We start from the raw sequence: 23,037 nt of genomic DNA on the forward strand, positions 1-23,037 counted from the left end.
TTGCACATTAAAACAAATATGTATGTATATCTTCTTTTTTATTCATTCGTTCTTTTCCTCCTCCTCCTTCTTGTAACAACGCAAATTTAATTATCCCTCCTCTCCTATTTTTGTTTTCTAACACATCCACCCAACAAACAAAAAGGCTTTTTATTTTATTTCACACCCCAAAACACACAAGACACAAAGAAGCTCTCCCCTTCCCTTCCCTTCTCTCTCTCTCTCTCTCTCTCTCTCTCTCTCTCTCTCTCCCACCTCCGCCCCGTGTCTTTGCCTCTTGCATCCGTTTCCATCGACGCAGAAGCAGAGGATGAAGACGACGAAGGCGAAGGAGATGAGGTTGATCATGGCGATATAATTCGAGGTAGGCGTTCGTTTTTATTACCCTCAAAATTTCTATCTCTTCGAACCATTCTATTCCTTCAAAAACAAATCACCTTTCTTCATTCGATGCCCGCATTGGTTTGTACTCTTATCTTTGTTTTCTTGACGCTGAAAATCAGAGTAATGAAGAAGATGGTCTTATTATCGGGCCACTGATGTTTGTCTTTGAAAATATCAAATTTAGTACAATAAATATGCACATCTCCGCTTATGTGAATGATTTTGGTGCCTCTTATCCCTATCTTTATTCTCAGAATAGATTGAACCTTCGATTTGTCCCACACGATTCTGATTTCCAGTAGGTGTAAATGATAATTGATGCCAAAACATCATCCTTGTTCTTTTCCTTGGGCATGAAAGGACGTACGTACGTACATGCACATCCATCCATACACATACACGCACACATATATATACAGACATATACGCACATGTTGAGGTTTAATATTTATCATGTGATAGATATATCCTAGAAAATTTTGTGATTTTTGAGGTCTGAAAAATTTCTTTATTATCGTGTGAATAAAATCTTTTTGTCCTTAACCACTGTCTCAAACATTTTGTTCAACAAGAAACTCTTTGTAGATAATATAATATCCGAACCATTGGGAAGAAAAATAATAGATCTAAAAATTTCAGTTGGATTTGACAATTGTTCTACCGTTTCAAGAATCAGATAGTATAATTTACATCTAGAGCATGATAAATTTTCAATCCAAAACTTTATGTTTTACATTTCTTAGAAGCGTTCTTTGAACACTCTCTTTAATGCATATTTTTCCTTTTTAAATTTGTTTGGTAAGTTTCGTGTTTGTGCTTTTTGAATTGATTGGAAACATTGCAAGTGATATGCACGTTCATAATTATTAGCCCCTTCATTATAACTTACTGTATTTTCTTTGGCCTGATTGACCTGTACAAGGAAGAATAGATAGTGGATCTTTGTCTTGGGTACAATATAATTTGCAAAAAGCACATTGAAAGCTTTCCCTAACAGAAAAGTTGTTTAAGCTTTAGAAATTCCAGAACTTGATATTATACTTTAAAAATTAGGTAACTTCAAAATAGGAGATTATGTCTGTGGGTACAAGATTGTGCTTTCTGTTGATTCAACCTCGAGTTATAACTTGGGAATTCAATTGACTTCTCTGGAACAATCTTCGTCTATCATTGAAATCTCAAAAACCATGTGACAATTTGAGAATCTCAGAGAGAAAGGTTTTCATCAGATGATATCATTGGAGGCAATGCCTTGCCTGTCTACAATAGTGCTTCTTGAGTTACGAACTGTTGATATAGCTTGTTTTTCAGTTTTCATTTCTAAGTTCCCAAAACAGAACCCCAATTATAGTAAGACATTGAGAAGTTTCCAAGGATTGACAATATATCTTCTTCGTCACTTGTCAATGACAGAGCGTATTAATTAAATTATGATTGCACGTAGGCAGTCCTGGGGTTTGCTAGCTAGACTTATGGCATTCACATTGCCTGGTTTTGTATTGTTCCTTTCCCGGTAAAGTTTTTTCTGTCTTAATCAGTGAATACCTTTATAAAAGGACTCTACTTCTATTTATTCATCACAAGGTTATGTTGTGAGTACTAAGTGTTTTTCTTGCATCTTCACTTACAGGCAGTCTGCCTTGTGAGGTTCATTTGACTTCTTTGGAAGACTTCCTACATAGTACTTGAGTATTTTTAGTTGCATATTCTATCTCTCTCCATGGAAATGGAATATGAGGACCAATGGTGCTTGGGTCTGTTGTTGCTAGAACTCAAGAGACACAAGGAGAAGTTGTTGAAGGACAACAATACAACTACAGAAGCTCATTGACAAAGAACAATCACCACTTTCTTTATAATGGGCTACAGAAGTGGGCTCCCAACTAGGACATTGAAAAGGGGTCACATTAGATTGACAATAGCAATTTTTCATGGATGTAGGCCACGCCTCATGAACCAAGATCTCGCCGTCTTTGTCATTGATAGATAAAAGCAAGCAATTATCTCCCATCTTTGTGGGTGATTCCGTTGCTTTAGAGATCTCTCCATTTTGGATTGACCTAATCAAAGAAAAAAATTACAATCTATCTGACTTAAGAATCATTCATGTATAGATAACAGAATTCTTTCGTCACTTTGGTTTTTAGTTACTTGTCTACTTAGTTACATTTATTTTGGTTTGTTGTTCTCAAAGGCTTATAGTATGCAGCCTGACAAGGGTTGCAGCTTTATTTATTTATTACCTCTGTTTCATGCGTCTGTATGTCTCCTCCCCATGCCTCTGCATTTTACCTGCACAGACATGCACAAATTTAAAGAATCAAAACATTGAACTATTGAAAGGAGTATGTATTTGACAAACAGCATACACTTTGATATTTACTGTGCTGCTGTCCTTTTGGAAGAAGTTTTCGCTTCCGTTGAATGCCACAGCTTTGATTTTATCATTGTTATAGTTGCTGACGGTTTCTGATTGCTTATTCTATGCTTCTTGAGAGGGGCTTTGCATGAAGTATGTGTTAACACTGGTTCCTGAATGATCGTTATTGTAATTTGTTCACTTATCGTAGGATGCTTACATGCACTCCTTGCAGTTGATCATTTATTTGTCTGATTGAACTCCATTCTCTGGCTATTCTGATGCTTTTACTTTTTGACACAGGCTTATTATACTCAAAATTTTTAAGAACTCTTACTTGAACACCACAAGCATCTGTACTCGAATAAAGATGGAGAGAGATGAAAATACTAGGACTAGGAGGAGCTTCAGTCTAGTCTCTGAGAATGATACAAGTAATGACAAGTTTCCTGAAGATAATTTTGTTATCAGCAGCAATACTTCCCTGAAGCGAATCAGAGTGGATGAAAGTGAGCAGCATCATAATAGAAGTGATGGCAATAGTGCTTTTCGTGGGCATTTTCATCAGGAGCAAGGTGTATGTGTTCCTCATCAAGGGAAAGATCAAAGTTTGTGGAATAGTATGTTGTTTGATGGGGAACAAAGATCTGGGTTTAATAAAACATGTATTATTAACAAGAGGGAGTGTGGGCATATTAGCTGTCCAGACCCAGTTAGGCCTTGTGACATGGGCAATGCAGGGAAAATTGGTGAAAGATCTTTTATGCCCATGTCTATGGGTAACTGCTTTGACTTTCTTCAAACTAATGGAAGTTGCAGCAGCTCATCTATGCCATCCCCGAGTTGGCATAATTCTGCAGCGTTGATGTCCCCATGTACACGTGCAGATTCCATTATGCAGGCTTCTCACTCAGAGGCACAAAAACAAACTAGCAACTTGTTACGCCCATTGGAACAAACTTCAGAACGCAATCGGGGAAAAGCTTCTGTACTGGATGATCATTACATAGAACGAAATAGGTATGAAAGTGTGCACATGGGTAATATGAGTAAAAATGCTTTAAATTCTGTCAGTGATGGGATCCCAATTCTGTCATCTCAAATAGAGATCAAGGAACAAAGGCTTTTATGCGATGGTGGTAGCTTAGTAGCTCAGTCCGAAGGCACTATTCCTGATGAAAGAGAGTATGATCGCAAAAGGAAGTTGTCTGCAACAGGCATTGTCGATGTCTCACTTTTAGAAGACTCACAATCTACAGGCTGGAGTATAAGAGAGTCTATGGGAGATGACATTGGATTGAGTCGCCAGATTAGACCACATTCCCAGCCTATTGTAAACCACAGCATTTCAAACAATTCAATGATACAAATATGGGATGATTTTTCTGATAATAGAACCAGCTTAAGCCATTCAAACCTTTCTATTGAGCATATGAATAATAGCAATGATATTGCTTCAACGTCTGGTGTAAATCCTGATGGCATTGCTCCAAATTTACACAATTTTTACTCTAGAGATCCTTCATATACGGAACACAGAATAGCTAACTCTGGCGCTAATGGTATAAACGGCCAATGTCATGAAACAAGTCTGACATTCTCAAACGTGACCACTTGTGGGATGGTGAATCATTATGATAGGCAGGACATGGGGATTCCTACGTTTCTTGTTCGGGAGAGTTCTCCTTCTGTGAATGATGGGAACCGAGCAGATGGTGTGCCAAGTAGGCTTTCCAGAAGTTTAAGAAGACCATTGCTTGATAATAGTTTCAGAGCTCAGATTCCTAATGGCTCTCCTGTGAGAATGATAAATGCACTGGAAAGTAGAGCACATGGAAATCAATTTCATGAGCGAGGTGGTTCTCATCATCCTGTACTACCACAGGGTCAGAATTCTGCTGCTATGAATGGAACTGGGACTTCGACGCCTTCACCTGCATCCATGTCCAGCAATTGTCCAGCTCTTGTTGGCTCAGCTAGATTTCCAAGGACGTCATCAGGTCAGCTCCCGGCTACTCCTGCAGCTTCATTCGCAGATGGGTGCCGTGAAGGTATTGTTCCAAGGGCTCGAATCCACAATATCTTTGGACTACCATTTGCCAGTTCACGCATGCCTCCTGGAGATCGACGGCGCCTTATTTCTGAGGTCTTTTAACTACTGTTTTGCTAGCTGACTCATCCTCGATCGCCTTCAATTGTTTACTTTCAATAAGATATATGTTCTGTTTTATATGCAAAACTGATCACTAGTGTTCGTGTTGTCAGATCTTATCTACATTGCAGCACGCTTCTAGAAATGAAGATATAAATTTTGAGGTAAAATTCTTGCTTTACTATCCATTGGCAGTTTCAGATGCAGAAATTTACTGTGGAAGAAAGTCCTAACCATAATTTGCTCATTAGATGTCATGGATGTGTAATCTCGAGCCTATTTGAGCACTTTCTAGAGCTTTAAATGGGCAGTTTTTGTGTCCTTAAAAATCGATACAGAAAGGCAACCCACAAATGGATGAATTTTGTTCATCTTTGATAATTTCTTTCACTTTTCCTCACTGTTTCGGGGAAATATATGAACGGTGTTTCATGAATTCTACACAAACATCTGAATCGCTAATTGTGGACTGTGTGGTACGGAAATTATATACAGGAGTTGGTAATGTTGGATCCATCGTTAATCTATCGAAGTATGGATGTACGTGATGAACACAGTGACTTGCGTTTGGATGTTGACAATATGTCGTATGAGGTAATTGTACTAGTGTGCAGTTAGCATTTAGTGTTCTTTGTTCTGTGGATTCTTCTGATAAATTGCCTTCATGTGATAATCCAATTGGTTTTCAAATGCAGGAGTTATTAGCATTAGGTGAAAGCATTGGTGATGTAAACACTGGATTAAGTAATGAAATGATATGTACATGTTTGAGTGAGAGTAAATACTCCCCACTGGATGCTACACTCGCGAGCTTGTCTGCAGACAGCGATGTCAAATGCAGTATTTGCCAGGTGAATATCTAGTGGCCTTAAAGGTTGTATATTTTTGTTATAAAGCAACACTGATGTAATTGGTTTAAATTTGCCAGGAAGAATTCATGGAGGAAGATGAGGTTGGCCGACTGGATTGTGGTCATGGATATCATACATCTTGTATCAGGCAATGGCTCTTGCTGAAGAATTTATGTCCAATATGCAAGGCATCAGCATACACTAAGTGTTGATATCTTGTGTGTGTGATGTCTTAGCCATCTGTCTACTGTCACTACAAATATAAACTGCATTGGGTATTCATGATGGATTATGTTTTGTGCACAATAACACCAAGAAGACTAGAATTATGATGCCGAATTGAATGTTTAGCCTGTAGGATTCACTCGGGCCAATTTGTGAATAATAACTGATCTTCAACATTACATGAAAGAAATTCCCCTTATGCCCAATTGGGTTCCATATTGTTAATATATATATATCTAGCCGACAGGGACATAATAATGACAATCCACTGTTTGTATATAATGAATATACTTAAGCAAAAATAATGTCTAGTAATTTGTGTGTCCAGTGGAAGTTCAGTGATCATCTATGGATCCCCCCAATAGATTGAAATTTGAGCATAAGCTGTAATGAGAATACATTAATTGACAAAGAGGTGTAAAGTGTAATATTATATATAGAATGTTCACTTTGCTGTTTCTTTCAGTGATCAGTTACAAATTCCCCACCTTAAGACATTAAATCAATCAACGATTAGGTGTGAAATGCAATATTTTATAAAGATGTTTACTTTTCTGTTTCTGCATTTTGGACCAGATATTTTTCTCTCGTTAACATGTAGTTGTCTTTTGAATCTCAAGGCAATAAAATGTTTTAACTAGGTCTTTGGAAGGATGGCCCTTTTAGCTAACTAAGGAAAGTATTATGCATTTCACACATAGTTCTAGTTCATACACACGCTGTTATTTTAAACTCTCCTCTATGGTATCGATGGTGATAGATTTTCAACAAGATCTTGCAAATGAGACATTGTGACATTGTTGTAAGTTTTCTCATATAATACAATCTTGATTGGTCTAAATTTAAATCAAACAAGCTTTTCAGAATACAAAATAGTTTTCTTTCAACTTCTTTCATCATCTTCTTTTTTGTACCTTTCCGTAGTGGTAAGTAGTTACACTCATTTCCAAGGTTCTAGTATCACACATCTTTTTCTTTTCCATTTTCTTTGGTACTCTGCCCTTTTGGAGTGGTGTGATGGCGAGTGAACCCTTGTCCTCCTTCCTTGACCTTGTAAGTACATCGTTAGCCTTTTAGGCAAGGTTGCAATACCATGCATAAACTCATAACAATATGCTTATACTTTTATGTGGGGAACACTTGACTTCATACGAACAAACTTTTATGCATCCCTTTTTCTCTTCCCTTGTGTTTAAATCCCATTGAACAATGGTTTGTCCTTGAACCCCTAGAGGGTTGTTCTTCATATGCGCAATATTCTATGTACAATGCTTGGCATGTTTGAGTGTTTCTCAAATTCACTTCCCTTTGATAAGTAGTCAAGTGTCTTTAATCTACATGATCCGCAAAGGTGTTTTAGTATTGATGATTACATTCTCTCTGATTCGCATCAAATAGCTTGGTTGTTATGTTACCATATCATTTCTTCATAAATGTTTATTCAAATATTACAAATCTTCTTCATTCGTCATCTGGCATTTAGGTGTCTTTGACTTCTTGTGTGAAAAGCTTTTTGCCCCTATGTAAATTCTATCACATTGTTATGTGGTGACTTTTTGATGAACCATACTAGAGGAGAGGGATTTGATTGCCACACACATCCCTTCAAGGTTTTCTAGATTCATCAATCATGTTCTCTCTTGGTTATTTAACATACTTGGTGCTATCCACTAAATAAAGCATTGTCTTGGTTAACTCATTACATTCTACCTTGCTTTTAGGGGTCTCAAATGCTCAGTTGAAAGGTTTTTTGAACCTATAGCCATTCCATCTCGTTGTTATGTAGACTTTTCTATTGCTTACCCCCTTCCCTCTTAGGTTTTCTAGAATGTTGATCATGTTGTGCTTGTTTTTGTTGCAAATGGTGTTGCCATAGATGGTGATGTAGCCCCAATTGTCTCTCTGACCGTGTAAGAGGAATTTGGTTTGTTCTTTCCTATGGCCTACATCCTTGGAAAATCTCTTAGGTTTGAACACTTGCATTCTTGTATAGAGGTCTTCATTTTTTTGTACCTGTGTTTTTTGAGAATTTATTGTTTGGCCAATTTTGTGATTATTTTCTACACATTTCCAATACTAGTCGGGGAAAGCATATAGAATATTATAATATGGTAGTATTGCCCAAGCTTTTTCTTTAATGCCCCCAAACATTTATAGCACACTTCTAAGGACACTCTCTTTGAAAGGTTTGTAATGTTCTATTTGATCTATGCTCACTATTTATTTCGTCCATTTTAGTCGACTAAGCTATTGGTTGACTCTTTTGGTTTGTCTACACATCACAACACATAAGTTCAACAACTTATCAAGATTTACTAAGGATATTATACTTCCCTATTGTTGTGTACATTTTCAAATGTTTCATGAGCGATGATCTACTTTAACACCTTTTCTTCGTCAAGGTAAATTCCTCTTCTAGAAACCTCACACATGATCTCATGAGAGAAAAAGAACCTCATAGAGATAACCATGTGTTCAAAAAACTAATATACACTATTTGATTATTTGACCACATCATTCCTCTGGACTTTTGGATGGATCTTCACATCCCACAATCAATATCCAAGAGATATTTGCGACAAGATCCATGTCCCTTTCCAAGCGGATTTTTTAATCTTTGGATGAAAGGATTTTGAAAACCCATTATGCAAACATCATTTTATATCAAATCTCGGCAATAGACATCAAAAAATTGTCATTAGTTAAGAGGCAATTCAGACTTTTTCTAGCATGAACTATGTCCAATGTGTCAACTTCCATATGATAGATCCAATGTCAATTATTGTGTATGAGAATTGCCTAATTGGATGATTCCCAAACAATGGGTGTCATACAAAGTGAATTAACCCTTATGTGGAGTCATGTGGAATTGTGTAGCCATGTGTAGTGTTCATCTTCAATGAACATTTTCGCAAACAAGGATGCATAATTTATCAATAAGATGGCTAAGGCCTTGCAAACCAATTCTAAAGACTAATTTCAATAAATTTACGGGTTGAATGATTGGGAAATAGCTTGTCCTAGGACTTGGGACTAATTCATGAGGACCTTGGTAGTCGAGGGGCCTACATAGTTTATATATAAAAATGGAACTAGCTACCCCCTTCAATGCAATATTAGATAGACATATGTGATGACGCCAAGTTGGTGTGGCAAAGCAATGACTATTTTGGCCGTAAGGACCTTGGTGATCTATGATAAATCCAACGTCGACCATGTCACATTTGTGAGAATTGTCTAATTTGATGATTCTTAGACATAGAACATTAATTAACCCCTTTGTGGGCTTCATAAGATGTAAACTACCCCTTTGTGGATTTACATGGAATGGCACACTTGAATCAAGCAATCGCGTATGAATCACGCATGATACTTATATGCCATGAAGATTTCCTTGGACATTGAGCTAAGGATGTATAATTTATCATATTGATGGGTATGGCCTTATAAGCAAATTGTAAAGGTTAATTCGGGAAACAATTTATCCTACAACTTGGGACAAAATCATAAGGAACCTAACAATCAAGAGCTTAAATAGTTCAGCTATATATAAAGGGGACTATCAACTCCCAAATCAATACAACATATGAAATACATTATTGAGACTATCTTTGCGAGGCAAAGCTTAAGTATTTCAAATATGTGATTGGCTGACTACCAAGAGATATTACAAGGCCATATTCAATGGTATAAAATTTTAAATTTTAGCATCCTACAAGGCATTCGACACTAGTATCCGAGGAGATTATTCCTTTGTCATGGCTTGTACAAGTTTGAATTCACAATGGGGGTGTGGGTAGATCCTCTTATAAAGCATGGTATTTTTTTCAAATAGGCATGTATTTGTGTCGTGCCTTCTCTTGTAATGGTTTGTTTCTCATGATCATCACCCGATACACTTGAGAGCACACATGTTTGGTGCTATGCTGACGATGAACCAATGATTCTATTTGTGCCCACTTGACATTGTCATTCTCCATGCATGCCCATCCACATTGTAATGGCAACATGTTGGAGATAATAGGCACCCCCCCCCCCCCCCCCCCCACCCATAGTCCCATAGATCCCATGTTTCTTCTTCGCAGCTTGTGCGTATTATACGTATATACGTATATACATATATACATATAGCCCCCCCCCCCCTTCTGGCTCTCCATTTTGTGGATCAACCAATAAATAATAAATACATGTAATTAATAACAATGTTAATAATCTTAATCTTAATTAATACCTATAATACCATATGGCTCATTTTCCTCGCTTTTCTTCTTCTTCTTCTTCTTCTTCTTCTTCTTCAGCCATCATCATTCCCCTCACAGAAGATCGCCATGTCGCGTAATCACTTCAGGTAACACAACACTCACCCGTCCCTGCTTCCTGTTGCATTTGTCACGGGTAAACCTTTTCCATCTTAAATTCTTAACTCGTCTATCTTCTTCTTCATCGTAATCATCCTCATCGTCGTCATCACCACCATCGCCTTTTGCAAGGGCGATTCCATGATCTGATTTCTGAATATTTCTGCTTCTTTGTCAATTCAAATTGGCCTAAATTTGACGTGGATTCATTTTTACACCGACATTTTGATGTAGCATTGAAGTTATCCTCTCACATAGAAAACCTCACCATCTTCCACCGTAATTTTCTCCAAATATTATCTGATCCGATTAATTTTTTGCAGAATTTAAAGTTTCATAGTTTTTCTCTGTAAAATCTTGCCTATTGATGAAGACTTCGATTAAGAAAGAAGTTCTTTTTCCAGTCAGTTTACCCAGTAACGAAAAGATTCTCAGAAAAAGTAAATGTAAAAACTTCTCTCTGAATCGAAACGTTCATAAATTTCTCGGAAACACAAACTGACGAAACTTCTCTCTGAGTCGAATGCTTGATTAACAAAAAATATATACTTTTTAAAGGACTTCTAATTACCAAGATCCTTCCTTCAGTTTTCTTGTTAATGAAGGCATGGAGTCAGAGAAAAGCTTTTCTCGTTCTGTTTTGTTCCGAAAATATGTTATCACTGAGTGATTGTGAAGGCTTCAATTCAGAGAGAAGCTTTTTCAATTTTTTGCTTTGGAAAATCAGATTCAGAGGGTTTTTCCTCTGAGAGCTCTTACTAGTGAAGGCTTCGATTCAATTGAATAAGTGATAGAATCTGAACTGTTCATCGTTCCCAGGCTGTAAAAATACATTAGCACAGAAGAAGTAGAACAGGAATAAAGAGGCAGATTTTGGAAGCATGAAGAGGGGAAGAGAAGAAAATGGATCAGGTTCACAGTTGAAACGGCACACATCTTTGTCACGTGGAGAGATGTGAGCAATTCCTTTGTTTTTAAATGTGAAACATGCTACTATGGTATGATATGATATATTAAATCTTGTTTATGTTTGGTTGAAAAATTTCAGGTCTGAACCAGTGACACAATCTCAACGCTTAACCACGAGTGATGCACTAACGTATCTTCAAGCGGTAAAGGACATATTCAAGGATAAGAAAGGAAAATATGATGAATTCCTGGAAGTGATGAAGGACTTCAAAGCTCAGAGGTCAGTATTTAAAACCGAGGTTCTTCTTGATTTTTTTTTATTGTGGCTCATTGCTAAACTGTCTTATCTTGCTTTCTGCTCTGAAGAATTGACACAGCAGGAGTGATAGCAAGAGTCAAGGACCTTTTTAGAGGTCACCGGGATCTCATACTCGGATTTAATACCTTTCTTCCCAAAGGTTATGAAATTACACTCCCCTTGGAAGAAGAACCTCCGAAAAGGCAACCAGTGGAATATGGGCAAGCCATCAGTTATGTTAACAAAATCAAGGTATAAACTGTTTATTATAGTAAACATTAGGTAGTTGCTTTTTGTAATATTTTTGAATCTTCATATGCAATAATGACCATATACGTTGCTGTAGACAACATTTCAACAAGAAGAGCAAGTCTACAAGGCATTTTTAGAAATCTTGAACATGTACCGAAAAGGAAACAAATCTATCAGTGAAGTATATAAGGAGGTGAGATAAATATGAGCATTTCCTCAGTGATGAAGGTCTTGTGCTGAATTCATGTTGTTATATTAACCAGTGTTTGTTTTTAGGTTGCATCACTTTTCAAGGATCATCCAAATCTACTTGAGGAATTCACATGTTTCCTTCCTGATTCTAGAGGTTTGAGTCAACCCTTTTCTAAAAGCGTTTCTGTGCCTCACAGAGACGAAAAGAACTTAAACATAAGACATGTCAAGGTAAGAAGTAAACTATTATCCCGTTTCATGTGAACCATTTTTTAGCATCAGTCTTCTTTTTTTGGTATGACAAACTTGAAACAGAGGGAAAAAGCTGACATTGTTATTTTCAACAGAGAGAGAAAATAGTCAATGCTCCAGCTCATGGAGGTGCCATGTTAGGCAAAGCTATGGATCAAGAACATCATGAGCGCATTACTACAGAAGCTGACAAGTTAGAAAGAGGCGTAAAAGAGGAAAGGGAGATCCAAATGGATCAGGAAGAGAGAGATTCAGAGCAAGAGGGAGGAGACAAATACCTGGATGCAATGCAACGGCTTCCGAACAAGAGGAAATCTGCTAGGAGGGCAGATGAATTAATACGCAAACAATCCTTGGGAGCAGTAGAGGCTATAGTGGGTAGTTCTGCTCTTTTGATCTCAGTGGAAGAAAAAAAAGCTCCAAAAGGTATTATCTGTAATTCAATCTTATGAATCGTGACTTTTCCCTTGTGGAGATTCAACTTATCATTAATAAATTTTTCTCCAGGACTTCAAAGGAAGCTTGCATTTTTTGAAGACGTGAAGAGTAAATTGCGAAGCCAGGAGACTTACCAAGAATTTTTAAAGTGCTTAAATTTGTACAGTGAAGAGATTATCACTCGTGAACAACTGCATAGTTTGGTGTGTATGAACTTTTAAGTTTTTATATTGCCTTCAATTTTCTGATGTATAGAAACAGCCATTTCACATATATGTTAAGTTTTATGAGTATAACCCGCGAGATAGTCTTTTATATTTTCCTGTATGTAGTTTTTGAAGTACTTTTGCTACACCTCGCTCTCTTCTCTGAAGATGGGATAAGCCCATTGTGTTTCTTCTTTTGCATATTTCGCCGTGAGGTTGTAGTTTAATTTTACCGTTGGCTTCTACTTGAGGATTAGGTTTGTATTGAGTGTCTACCTCTCCCCGTCGCTTGCAAAACTGCTTCCCATTTATTTAGAAAGCATCAGTTCAGATTGTGAAATTTGTATATCTTTATAAATTCAAAAGAAAAAAAAGATTTCACATGGTCTAATCATGTTTCCAGGTTAATGGAATATTGGGGAAGCATACAGACTTAGTCGAAGGATTCAATGATTTCTTAGCTCACTGTGAAAGCAATGGTATGGTGATATCCGTCTCAGAATTATTTATAGATATGAGTTTGAACCTGAAACTTGTACTGACTCCAGGCACCTTTTGTTGCTATCAGAAGGTTACCTCGCCAATATTGTGAACAAAAGTAAGACTTGCCTGCGGTTTCATATCCCATCAATCCCTAGGAGAGGATATCAACTTGCCATCTTTGTAAATCTAGTGAATTCAGTTCTCTGATAAATGTACTTACATGTTTTTGTGTCATTCAGAGTTGGGAGATGGTCCACCGTTAAAGCCAAAGGTAGAAAGAGAAAGGGAAAAAGAAACGGGCAGGGAGAATGACAAAGGTGACCGTGGAAGAGATGCAGAAAAGGAGAAAGAGAGAGAAAAGCATGTTTCTAGAGATTTTCCTGGTCACAAAGCTCTGCAAAGCAGGGAGAAGTATGTTAGTAAACCTATATCAGAGTTAGACCTATCAAGCTGTGAGAAATGTACCCCAAGCTATAGACTTCTGCCCAAAAGTGTGAGTAAAGTTTTGTGCTCTGATGAAGACTTTTTCTACCCAAAAGTTTGGTCATCTTTGACCTTTGATAACTATAATAAAATCTTATAACTGACCTTTCCTATAATACATTTATAAGGTTACATTCTGCACACGTCTCACATGCTACCTTAATGTTGAATGCAGTATCCTAAGCCAGTTGCAAGTTATCGGAAGGCATTGGCCCGTGATGTGCTTAATGATTCCTGGGTTTCTGTAACTTCGGGAAGTGAGGACTATTCTTTCAAGCACATGAGGAGAAATCAATACGAAGAAAGCTTGTTTCGATGTGAAGATGATCGGTATAGTGTTTTCTTTAAACGATCTCAGTGATGCGCTGAAATTTCAATGGTGATAATAGCTTTATGGAGATTTTTATTTATTTTAATCTTAACTAGGTTTGAACTGGATATGTTGCTGGAATCTACTGCGGTAACTGCAAAACGCTTGGAAGAACTGTTAAAGAAGCTGCAGGAGGGTAACACTAAACAAGATGGTCAAGTTCATCCTAACGATTATTTAACAGGTAGGTGTGTTTGTAGATTTTATTCACTTGGAATGTATGATCTATATCCAAAATTCTAAATGATATTCTTTGATGTAGCTATCAATATCCGATGCATTGAGCGCATATATGGTGATCATGGCCTAGATGTCATGGATATGCTACACAAGAATGGACCTGTTGCACTGCCTGTTATTCTTAATCGACTAAAGCAGAAGCAAGAGGAGTGGTTAAAATGTAAAGAAGATATGAATAAAGTCTGGGCAGAAGTTTATGCCAAAAATTATCACAAATCATTGGATCACCGCAGCTTCTACTTCAAGCAGCAAGACAAAAAGAATCTGAGCATGAAAGGTAAATTTTTATGACCTGCCATAAGGGCATAACAAACTCTTTTCCTTGAGGAAAATTAGCAGCCATTAAAACAAACTTTTTTTTGAAAATATCGTTGTCTTATTAAATTTTAAATGATGATGGTGTAGAGAGTAATTAAGCCAGGGAGACAGGTTCTTCACTACAATTAGCTTACAACTGGGCTTGAGATCTGTACAAAAGAAATTATATGATACCGAATCATAATCTAAGTACATTATCATCATTTCATGCTACACATGGTGAAGTTGATAAACAGTACACTTGTTTTTTTATCACACACTCTTCTTCTAAATGCCATTTATTTTCTTATGCTCTGTTACACTGCTTGGCAGTTATGTAAACTGTTTATGCTATTTGTGACACATAAATGCTTCTTTTCAGATGTGATATTTTGTATGGAATCCATTAACAATATCTCTTACTTGTTCAACAGCACTTTTGGCTGAGATCAAAGAGATCAATGAGAAAAAGAGGAAAGATGACGATTTCATTCTCTCCAGAGCAGCTGGAAATAGGCAGCCACTTATCCCTGATTTAAAATTTGACTATCATGAGCCTGATGTAAATGAAGACTTGTATCAGATTATCAAACATTCGGCTGATGAGATGTGCTCTACAATGGAACAGTCGGATAAAATAATGCGACTCTGGACAACCTTTTTCGAACCCGTTTTTGGTGTGGCATCAAGATCTCATGATGCTGAAGACACTGAAGAGGTGTCTAAAGGAAAATCTATAAAGGTGGAAAATGATAGTAGTTGCGTTCCTTTCAAAAGGGGTGCTTCTGTGGATAAAGAAGGTCATAAATGTTTTTCAAATGACATAACAAGAATGGAAAAAGGTGTTTCAAGTCTCAGAGCTGAAGAAAATGTGTCGGTGGTTTCAGTCACAGATGATACAAAGACTGAAAAATCTGCATCTGCTGACCGTAAAAGTGATGTGACGGTAGCAGTAAGCTCTCAACAAGGTTGGTTTCAGTTTTTTGCTTGGTTGTTCATTGTATTGTATGTGTTTAACTGGTTTTATAAACAATTTCTTTGTGATTTTGTTGGGTTGTTATAGTGATCCCATGCTCAACTAAGCCGAATGAGAAAAACAGCAAAATGCATGAGTATTCTCTGGTATATACCTTACGGCTGAATTTAACATTTATTTGTTAAGATGAAAAATTACCTTGTAAAACCTAAAGAGGAAACTCTTTTTTTCCAAATTCAACTGCAGCATTCAGAGAGAAGGTTATTACCTGAATCAAAACAAGACACTGAGATATTAGATAACCCAGATGGCCCCCGGAATTCATTTAGTGGAAAAATAGAACGAGAAGAGGGTGAACTGTCACCCTCACCAGAAACAGATGAAAGGATTCATGAAAACCTCGATTCTATTGGGTTATTAAGGCAGGAACAAATTATCGGTGGTGGCTTTGATGACCATATAGGAGAAGATGAAGATATTGAATGTGATGGGAAAGCTGAAGGTGAACAAGTCGTTGATGCCGATGAAGAAGGAGAAGAAGAAGAAGAAGAAGAAGAAGAAAAAGAAGAAGAAGAAAAAGAAGAAGAATGTGCTCTGAAATCAAGCGATGACAGTGACAATCCATCACCAGTGGAGGATGTGTCTGGTTCTGAATCTGCAAATGGGGATGATTTACGTGAAGGACATGATAATGATGATGATGAACAGGAAGTTAAAAATGAGAGTGAGAGTGAAGTTGAAGGAATGGCTGATGCTGAAGGTGAAGCTACATCCTTGGCATCTTCAGAGAAATTGCTGCTGTCATGCATGCCTTTAAAAACTCATGCACCTTCTATCATCTCCAATTCTACAGCAAACTCTAGCTCAACGGTGTTTTATGGGAATGACACTTTATATGTGCTGTTTAGGCTGCATCAGGTCATTGCTGAGCTAAAAGAAATGTATTATGTTGTTTTGTTCTATTTTGTTATCATGCTCTTACCAGTGTCTGATTATAATGAACGGTCTTACCATTGCAGGCATTGTATGAGCGGATAAATGCTGCTAAAGTACATGCAATAGCAGCTGAGGAGAAACAGAAATCTCCAAAAGACAATTCTTCTGAACTTTATCGAAAGTAAGTAAAATATCCTATAATTGTCTAATGTAAAACATCCATGTGTTATGTTTTTAGTAGAAATTGACTCCATGGTTTGGTAAATTTGTAATTCAGCTTTGCTTGTTTATAATGCTGAAGAATTTTCTGTTTGGGATGTTTGGGATCCAGATTTATGCAAGTTCTGTATAGTCTCTTGGATGGAACTGTTGATAATGTCAAGTTTGAAGATGATTGTCGAGCCATTATTGGAACACAGTCATATGTTCTTTTTACAATGGATAAGCTGATTTTTAAGTTAGTTAAGCAGGTAAGAGTTCTTAAAGTATTTTTAGACCAGGTTTGGAACAAGTGTGTCAGGTTCTCAAAACTAAAGTATTATCTTGTGTGTACTGCAGCTTCAATCCATCACATCTGATGATATGGCAAACAAACTACTTGCTTTGCATACTTATGAAAAGTCACGCACCTCTGGTTTTATAGATGCTGTCTATCATGCAAACGCAGCTACAGTGTTACAGGATGAAAACATCTATAGGTTTGAGCATGTAAGAAAAGTCTTTCAATTTGGAGATAACATATCTTGTAAACTGCTATAATTTATTATTCTTATTACTCTCGTGGGTTTTCAGAGGTCAAATCCTAGCCAGCTGTTTATACAACTTATGGATAGTGGTGGTGAGAAGACAGAAGCTTCTTCCCATGCTATAGAATCTACCTTCTTTAGCTATCTGAATGCGTTCTTATATGAAACATATGATTTGCAAAAGCCACAATCTCCAGTTTTCTTGAAACGGTAAGAATTAAAATAGAAGATTGTATGGATATACCTTGTATATACCTTCCAATATAGGTATCTATAGATTACTGGTCTTTAATGGTTTTGTTATCTTGTATACACCTTGCAATATAGGTAGCTGTAGATTAATGGTCTTTAAACTGTTTATTAATAAGCAGAAACAAACAGTTGTGTCATGAAGAGGATGAGAAAGAGGCACTTGGTAAGGCTATGCATAATGTGCACACTGCTAATGGCCTAGATTGCAAAATATCTTGCAAAACATTTAAGGTACAATATCTTATATTTGTTTATATTGAATAAACTGCCAGTTTCTATGTTTATGATGCAGAAAATGGGTCGTTTTTAGCCTAATTCTGTATTTGGCTTCTGTATTATGAAAGGTCTCATATGTTCTAGACACTGAGGACATACTTTTCCGCAAGTTCAGAAAAAAAGGCAGCATCAATAGAAGGAAAAAGGGAAGTAATTGTTTTCCTTCTGATAGCCTCATCAGTAGAAGAGTACAGAAATTCTATAGATGGATTGATGGCCACCATTACCAGAAAAAGGACAGGTAGCATATCCTCATCTATAAGTGGGCTGTGTAAGTTTAAGTTAGATAAGTTAGTATCTGGTGAGCCATGTTATCCATTGATGATGATGGTTTTCTTTATACTTCAAAATTTTATTGAAATATGCTTTGGTTGAAATATGCACAATTGATAGTTTGTTTTAGAAACATGGCATAAAATTACATCAAGAGAATATGTAAGGATTGACCCTTTCAGTTTAAATTTTCCAATGCTAATTACTATCATCAGGAATCACTTTTCATCATGCAACAGTGCTAATATATCTTGTTGTGTAGCTGTGTTACTTTTTCCATCAAAGTTAATGCATTCTCTTTGTAATTTAAATTTCTGTTTTGTAGCTATGCCAAAGAAATATGCAGCCAGTATTTTTAATGTATTTTCGCTTCTGTCCGATGTTTTCTTTTAAACAGATGATAACTTGGTGAATGATACCTGTAGAACTATTATGTACAAAGCTTGTCAGATCCTCTCAGGATCAAATAGATCGCGATATAGAGATTCTCGAGGAAGCCTTGAGGTAGAATATGATGCATCACTTAACGGTCCACTATCATCATACTCCTTGGTCATTTAATATCTCAGGTATGCTTTCATAGAATATATAAGACAGCAAGATACATATTTGATGCTAACATGAGCACATGTATATGAAAATTTGATTGTATGTATACTGTTTCCACTTCAAGAAATTTTCTAACTTACATAAGGGAACGAAGGAATCTTTAGGGAGGACCACTAAAGATCCGATGAAATGCTTTTTTCTGAACCTCGCCATCTTTCATGTGATTGTATTCTTTTTGGGGCTCAAGTGGGGAGAAAATGATTATGTACATAACACAATTTTTAATGCACATATTGTGCTGGATTTATTTTTCCTGCATTGCCTCCTTAATGCATAAATATATCTTCATATCTGTCAGATTATGGTTTGGGTACTGTTGGATTGCAGAATAATTATAGATTTTTGCTTCTGGATGGTAAGTAATGCATACCTTAATCCTTGCTAAGGGCTAAGAATCCTTCACAAATGTTTTGAATGCAAATTCATAGTTTCTTTATGCTCTGCCTGTCTGAGACATTACGGAATAGCGTACTACAGTGTACTATTAGGTTATTGTAAAGAGCTGGAACACTGATAGTGCAATTCTGTTTGAGACATTTCCGAGTAGCGTACCACAGATTGTACTATCAGGTTATTGTAAAGATCCATGATGATACTGCCAAATTCTGGAATGGGATTGTTGAAATGCAATGTATAATGTCCATTGTCAAACAATTACATGAACATGCCTTTGTCTTTCCTTCAAAAGCTTGATATGATTTCTTGTATGCAATTGCCAATGTGTGCCAAATGATGTATTTAATGTCATGCTTGGCCAATGGACAATGAAGCTATGTAATTGCCAAAATAATAGATTTGGAAAACCCAGCTACAAAAACTTTGATTAATAATAAAACATTTGTTTCCCCAAACAGCTATAATTTTCTCCACTTGTTTATTTGTATGAAGAATACATGTCTTTTCATTGTTTAGCATATAATTCCAGTTTTATATGAAAGAAAGATATACAAACCTTTTGTACAAGGGAAAATTAACAATGCGATGAATCATAGTATTACCTCTAGGCTTCTAGCTTATCACCACGACATTAGCTAGAGCTTTACATTAGGCATATAATGATCGCAAATGCGATAATGTTTGACTATTCATAGCTTTTGGTTCAAAAACTAAGCGGAGTATGGATAACTGAACTAATTTGCCACGATTACCTTTGATTCAAAAACTAAGCCAAGTATGGATAACCAAACCAATGTGCCATGATTTTCAATGTGAGTGATATAGCGGAACTTTTGGAATTTCTCAAAATCTTTACCTAAAATGCACATGTCATGGTCTGGGTTCGTGAATCCTTGGTGGTATGAGATCCTCATCGATTGTATGACATTTTCTCCCCTTCGAAATCATCTGAACTTAGAACTCCATTAGATCTCATTGATCTATTTGTAGTATTTAACAAGGAAATTGTAGATTTATGCACTTTTTTTGTTCCAACTCTATGGTCACATACCAGTCTCCTGTATTTACTAAAAAGACAACTTCCTTCACAAACCTTGACCTCTTGTTGCTAGTAATGTCTAGCCTTCAAGCTGATACCTGGATTCCAACCCATAATTCTAGCTAGATTTCAAGTAATTGGGATTAAAACTCATGCCAAAGTTAATGAATGTACACCAATTGTTTCCTTCTTTTGACCTCTTATTGGCTTTTGTACACACATGTACAAAATGATTGATCTTATGCTTCATGGTTTTAATGTAACACATCTCGATTTATCCAAAGTAAAACAAAGACCATGCCCTTTGTCACATATTTGTTATTAGTTCTTACACTTGCAATGAACGTCACTTTCCACTTTGATTTTTGTGGCCATCACTTTGTGGGAAATCTTTGGAGAATTACATCATTGGAGCCTTAGAATTAAAAGTGTCATGCCTCTCCATAAATGCTAAAGGGTTCTTCCATTCTTTTCTCTTTCGGAATCCATAAAACTTGTTTCAAAGCTATGTTTACTATATCCTCACATTATGAGTTGGTAGTTATGACAATGGCATCTCCAACATGTATCAAAAGTTGACAACACCTTGACACTCAAACATTGCTACAATATGGATTCTTTCATAATCCTTCGCTCAAAAACCAAAAGGAAATAGTTAGTTTGCTTGTACTCCAAGTCTTGGCATCTTAATTGATATAAAAAACACCTAAAAACCAAACTATTCGGTCTTAGAAACATAAACAACTCTTCACTTGTTTGTGTTAAAACGTTTTTTTCCATGCACAACTTAAAGATGTCCAACACATTCTGGTGGTTTTCCAATGACATGCTCATGAAAATCCTACATATGGACAAACTCAGAGATGGTCGACAGAATACAGGATTGACTGATTCTCCCTACATGAGTGAAGGGGGATTTTGTTAGGATTTTGTCCCTCATAATGGGAGAAGTCGGTTGTTGATTGGGAGAATCGGCAATTGAAATCTGGTCGGTCGGCCAAATCAACTAGAGAGAGAGAGAGAGACGAGTTGGAGTCTGACTATATTGGATGGATGATCCAAGTGAAAGACTAGCCTGACTAGTTGGTCCGACCTGATGATCAAAGACAAGGCCGACTAGTCAGACCGACCAGATGGTCGATGACAAAGTCTGCCAGTCATACCGATTGGATAGCCGACACAAGAGTCGGCGAGTTAAATCTATGGTCTGTTGACTTGTGGGTCAGAGACTCGAGTCGGGTCAATCGATCGATTAACTGCTATTATTATCGGTTAATAATAACTTATTCCCATGTATAGATATGTAGAGCTAGGGCAAACTTTATAGGAGGGTGTAGATGAAGTAGTAGAATGGTGTAGAGTGAGTATTGTAGTGCTACAGAGAGAAGGTAGGAGACAAGAGTGAAAGTGAGTGAGAGATGACAGAGTTTAGTGGAACTTGCCAAAACCCTAAGGGTGTATTCTCCGTTTTCAGAGATTTGTGACCTTTCTCTTGTACTTCCCTCTCTTCATAGTGAAAGTCTGTTGGTCTTTGGTTTTCCCCTGTTATAACGCTTCCACATAAATCTTGTGTACTGTGTATTTGGTTGTTTTTCAGTCTTTTCTCTGTTTTGTGTATCATCAGAGTTTATTTTGCTTGTTGATTTACGGTCCACAACGTAACACTCTTCTCAAGCAATTGCAAAAACCTAATGTTGTATTGGTAAACAAGGTATTGATTAATCCATTGTCCATTGTGGGGTGCCTTTGAATCACCAAGAGCGCTTGATTTAAGAGTCCTTCATTCAAGAGTGTACCATGAAACTTTCATAGGAGACTTAATCTTGGGATCTTTTGGAGAGTTTTGTACTTCTTAAATTTGTTGTTAAAGTTAATAAAATTGTTTCTCATTGTTGGAGCTAGGATGGTAGTTTCTTATACTCTTGTTCCTTCTCGGCACTCATGTGTTGCAAGTTTTTGAGTAACCTTTAATTCTCTTGCTTTAGTTTCACAAATTTAGTTGAGGCGCTTTGTGGTGGGGTGCACATATATTCTAGCTCGGTAGGGTTCTCATGAAAAGAAGAAGAAGAAGAAGAAGACAAGGATTTCGATTCAAACAATTATGGGCAAAAACAAAAAAAAATTATCAACTCAAAACAAAATAGGGAAAATGATCTTTATTACACAAAATGCATGAGAGCTACAAGATCAGGTTGAAGATTGGTGTTGAGCTAGAATGTTTGACAATATTGAGATCTTCCCTATATACAATATTCCAACTTCAACGTCTTATATTTGCTTGCCACCTAGTTTGATGCATGCTTGCAACTTAGTGATCATATATTGCTAGCACACAAGGTGTAAAAGACTATAATAATGATATATAACATGATAATGTACTAGTCAAGGTTCAAGGTGCATGCCAAGACTCAAGAGATTGTGGATTCAAGTCCCCCTTAAATGCAGATACTAGATATCGCCCTTATTATGCCATTAGGGTAACCATCGGTCCATCTCCATAAGAGTACACATATACACACTTTGTGCATGTGCACATTGTCCTTTGACTCCATAATTGATACAATGTTAGTAGATACGCCCAAAAGATACTATATGCTAGCAATGATGGTTAACATATTAATCACCTCTAAAAATTATGGGAACTTGTGATCTCTCAATTCTCTCAAGACAAGAAATCCAATGTTATGCAAAGTTGGGCATATGATTTGAAGGATACATTTGCTAAACAATAATATTTGATGGACATAACCTAGTTTTTCCGCATCCCCACGAATGCCCACACTCA

General features: G+C 36.7%; 2 protein-coding genes across 7 annotated transcripts; both read left to right on the forward strand.

The window, feature by feature from the left end:
- The first annotated feature begins 225 nt into the window (after positions 1-225).
- Positions 226-6,295, forward strand: LOC147868606 (uncharacterized). The gene is made up of 6 exons (XM_087321304.1): positions 226-364; positions 3,047-4,889; positions 5,009-5,059; positions 5,391-5,489; positions 5,591-5,746; positions 5,824-6,295. The coding sequence occupies exons 2-6, from the start codon at positions 3,114-3,116 to the stop codon at positions 5,956-5,958; spliced, it is 2,217 nt and encodes a 738-aa protein (XP_087177430.1). The 5' UTR covers positions 226-364; positions 3,047-3,113; the 3' UTR covers positions 5,959-6,295.
- Positions 6,296-10,189: 3,894 nt separating this feature from the next.
- Positions 10,190-19,109, forward strand: LOC147868607 (paired amphipathic helix protein Sin3-like 4). Of its 6 annotated transcripts, none has more exons than XM_087321357.1 (24): positions 10,190-10,319; positions 11,149-11,284; positions 11,378-11,518; positions 11,605-11,788; positions 11,883-11,981; positions 12,065-12,211; positions 12,328-12,658; positions 12,740-12,873; positions 13,280-13,355; positions 13,445-13,474; positions 13,599-13,852; positions 14,018-14,172; positions 14,269-14,396; positions 14,475-14,729; positions 15,184-15,717; positions 15,813-15,871; positions 15,972-16,643; positions 16,745-16,842; positions 16,993-17,131; positions 17,220-17,369; positions 17,454-17,617; positions 17,779-17,890; positions 18,004-18,176; positions 18,606-19,109. In XM_087321357.1, the coding sequence occupies exons 2-24, from the start codon at positions 11,211-11,213 to the stop codon at positions 18,607-18,609; spliced, it is 4,113 nt and encodes a 1,370-aa protein (XP_087177483.1). In that variant the 5' UTR covers positions 10,190-10,319; positions 11,149-11,210; the 3' UTR covers positions 18,610-19,109. The 6 variants fall into 6 exon arrangements, with proteins under 6 accessions (XP_087177483.1, XP_087177499.1, XP_087177469.1 ...); XM_087321365.1 differs by lacking the exon at positions 10,190-10,319 and adding an exon at positions 10,347-10,366; XM_087321373.1 differs by lacking the exon at positions 18,606-19,109 and having other exon boundaries at positions 18,004-18,180.
- Positions 19,110-23,037: the final 3,928 nt, after the last annotated feature.

This window comes from Azolla caroliniana, unplaced genomic scaffold (assembly GCF_043228905.1).
Source record: "Azolla caroliniana isolate FFs.n. ecotype wild unplaced genomic scaffold, voAzoCaro1.0.p SCAF_1, whole genome shotgun sequence".
NCBI classification, from domain to species: domain Eukaryota; kingdom Viridiplantae; phylum Streptophyta; class Polypodiopsida; order Salviniales; family Salviniaceae; genus Azolla; species Azolla caroliniana.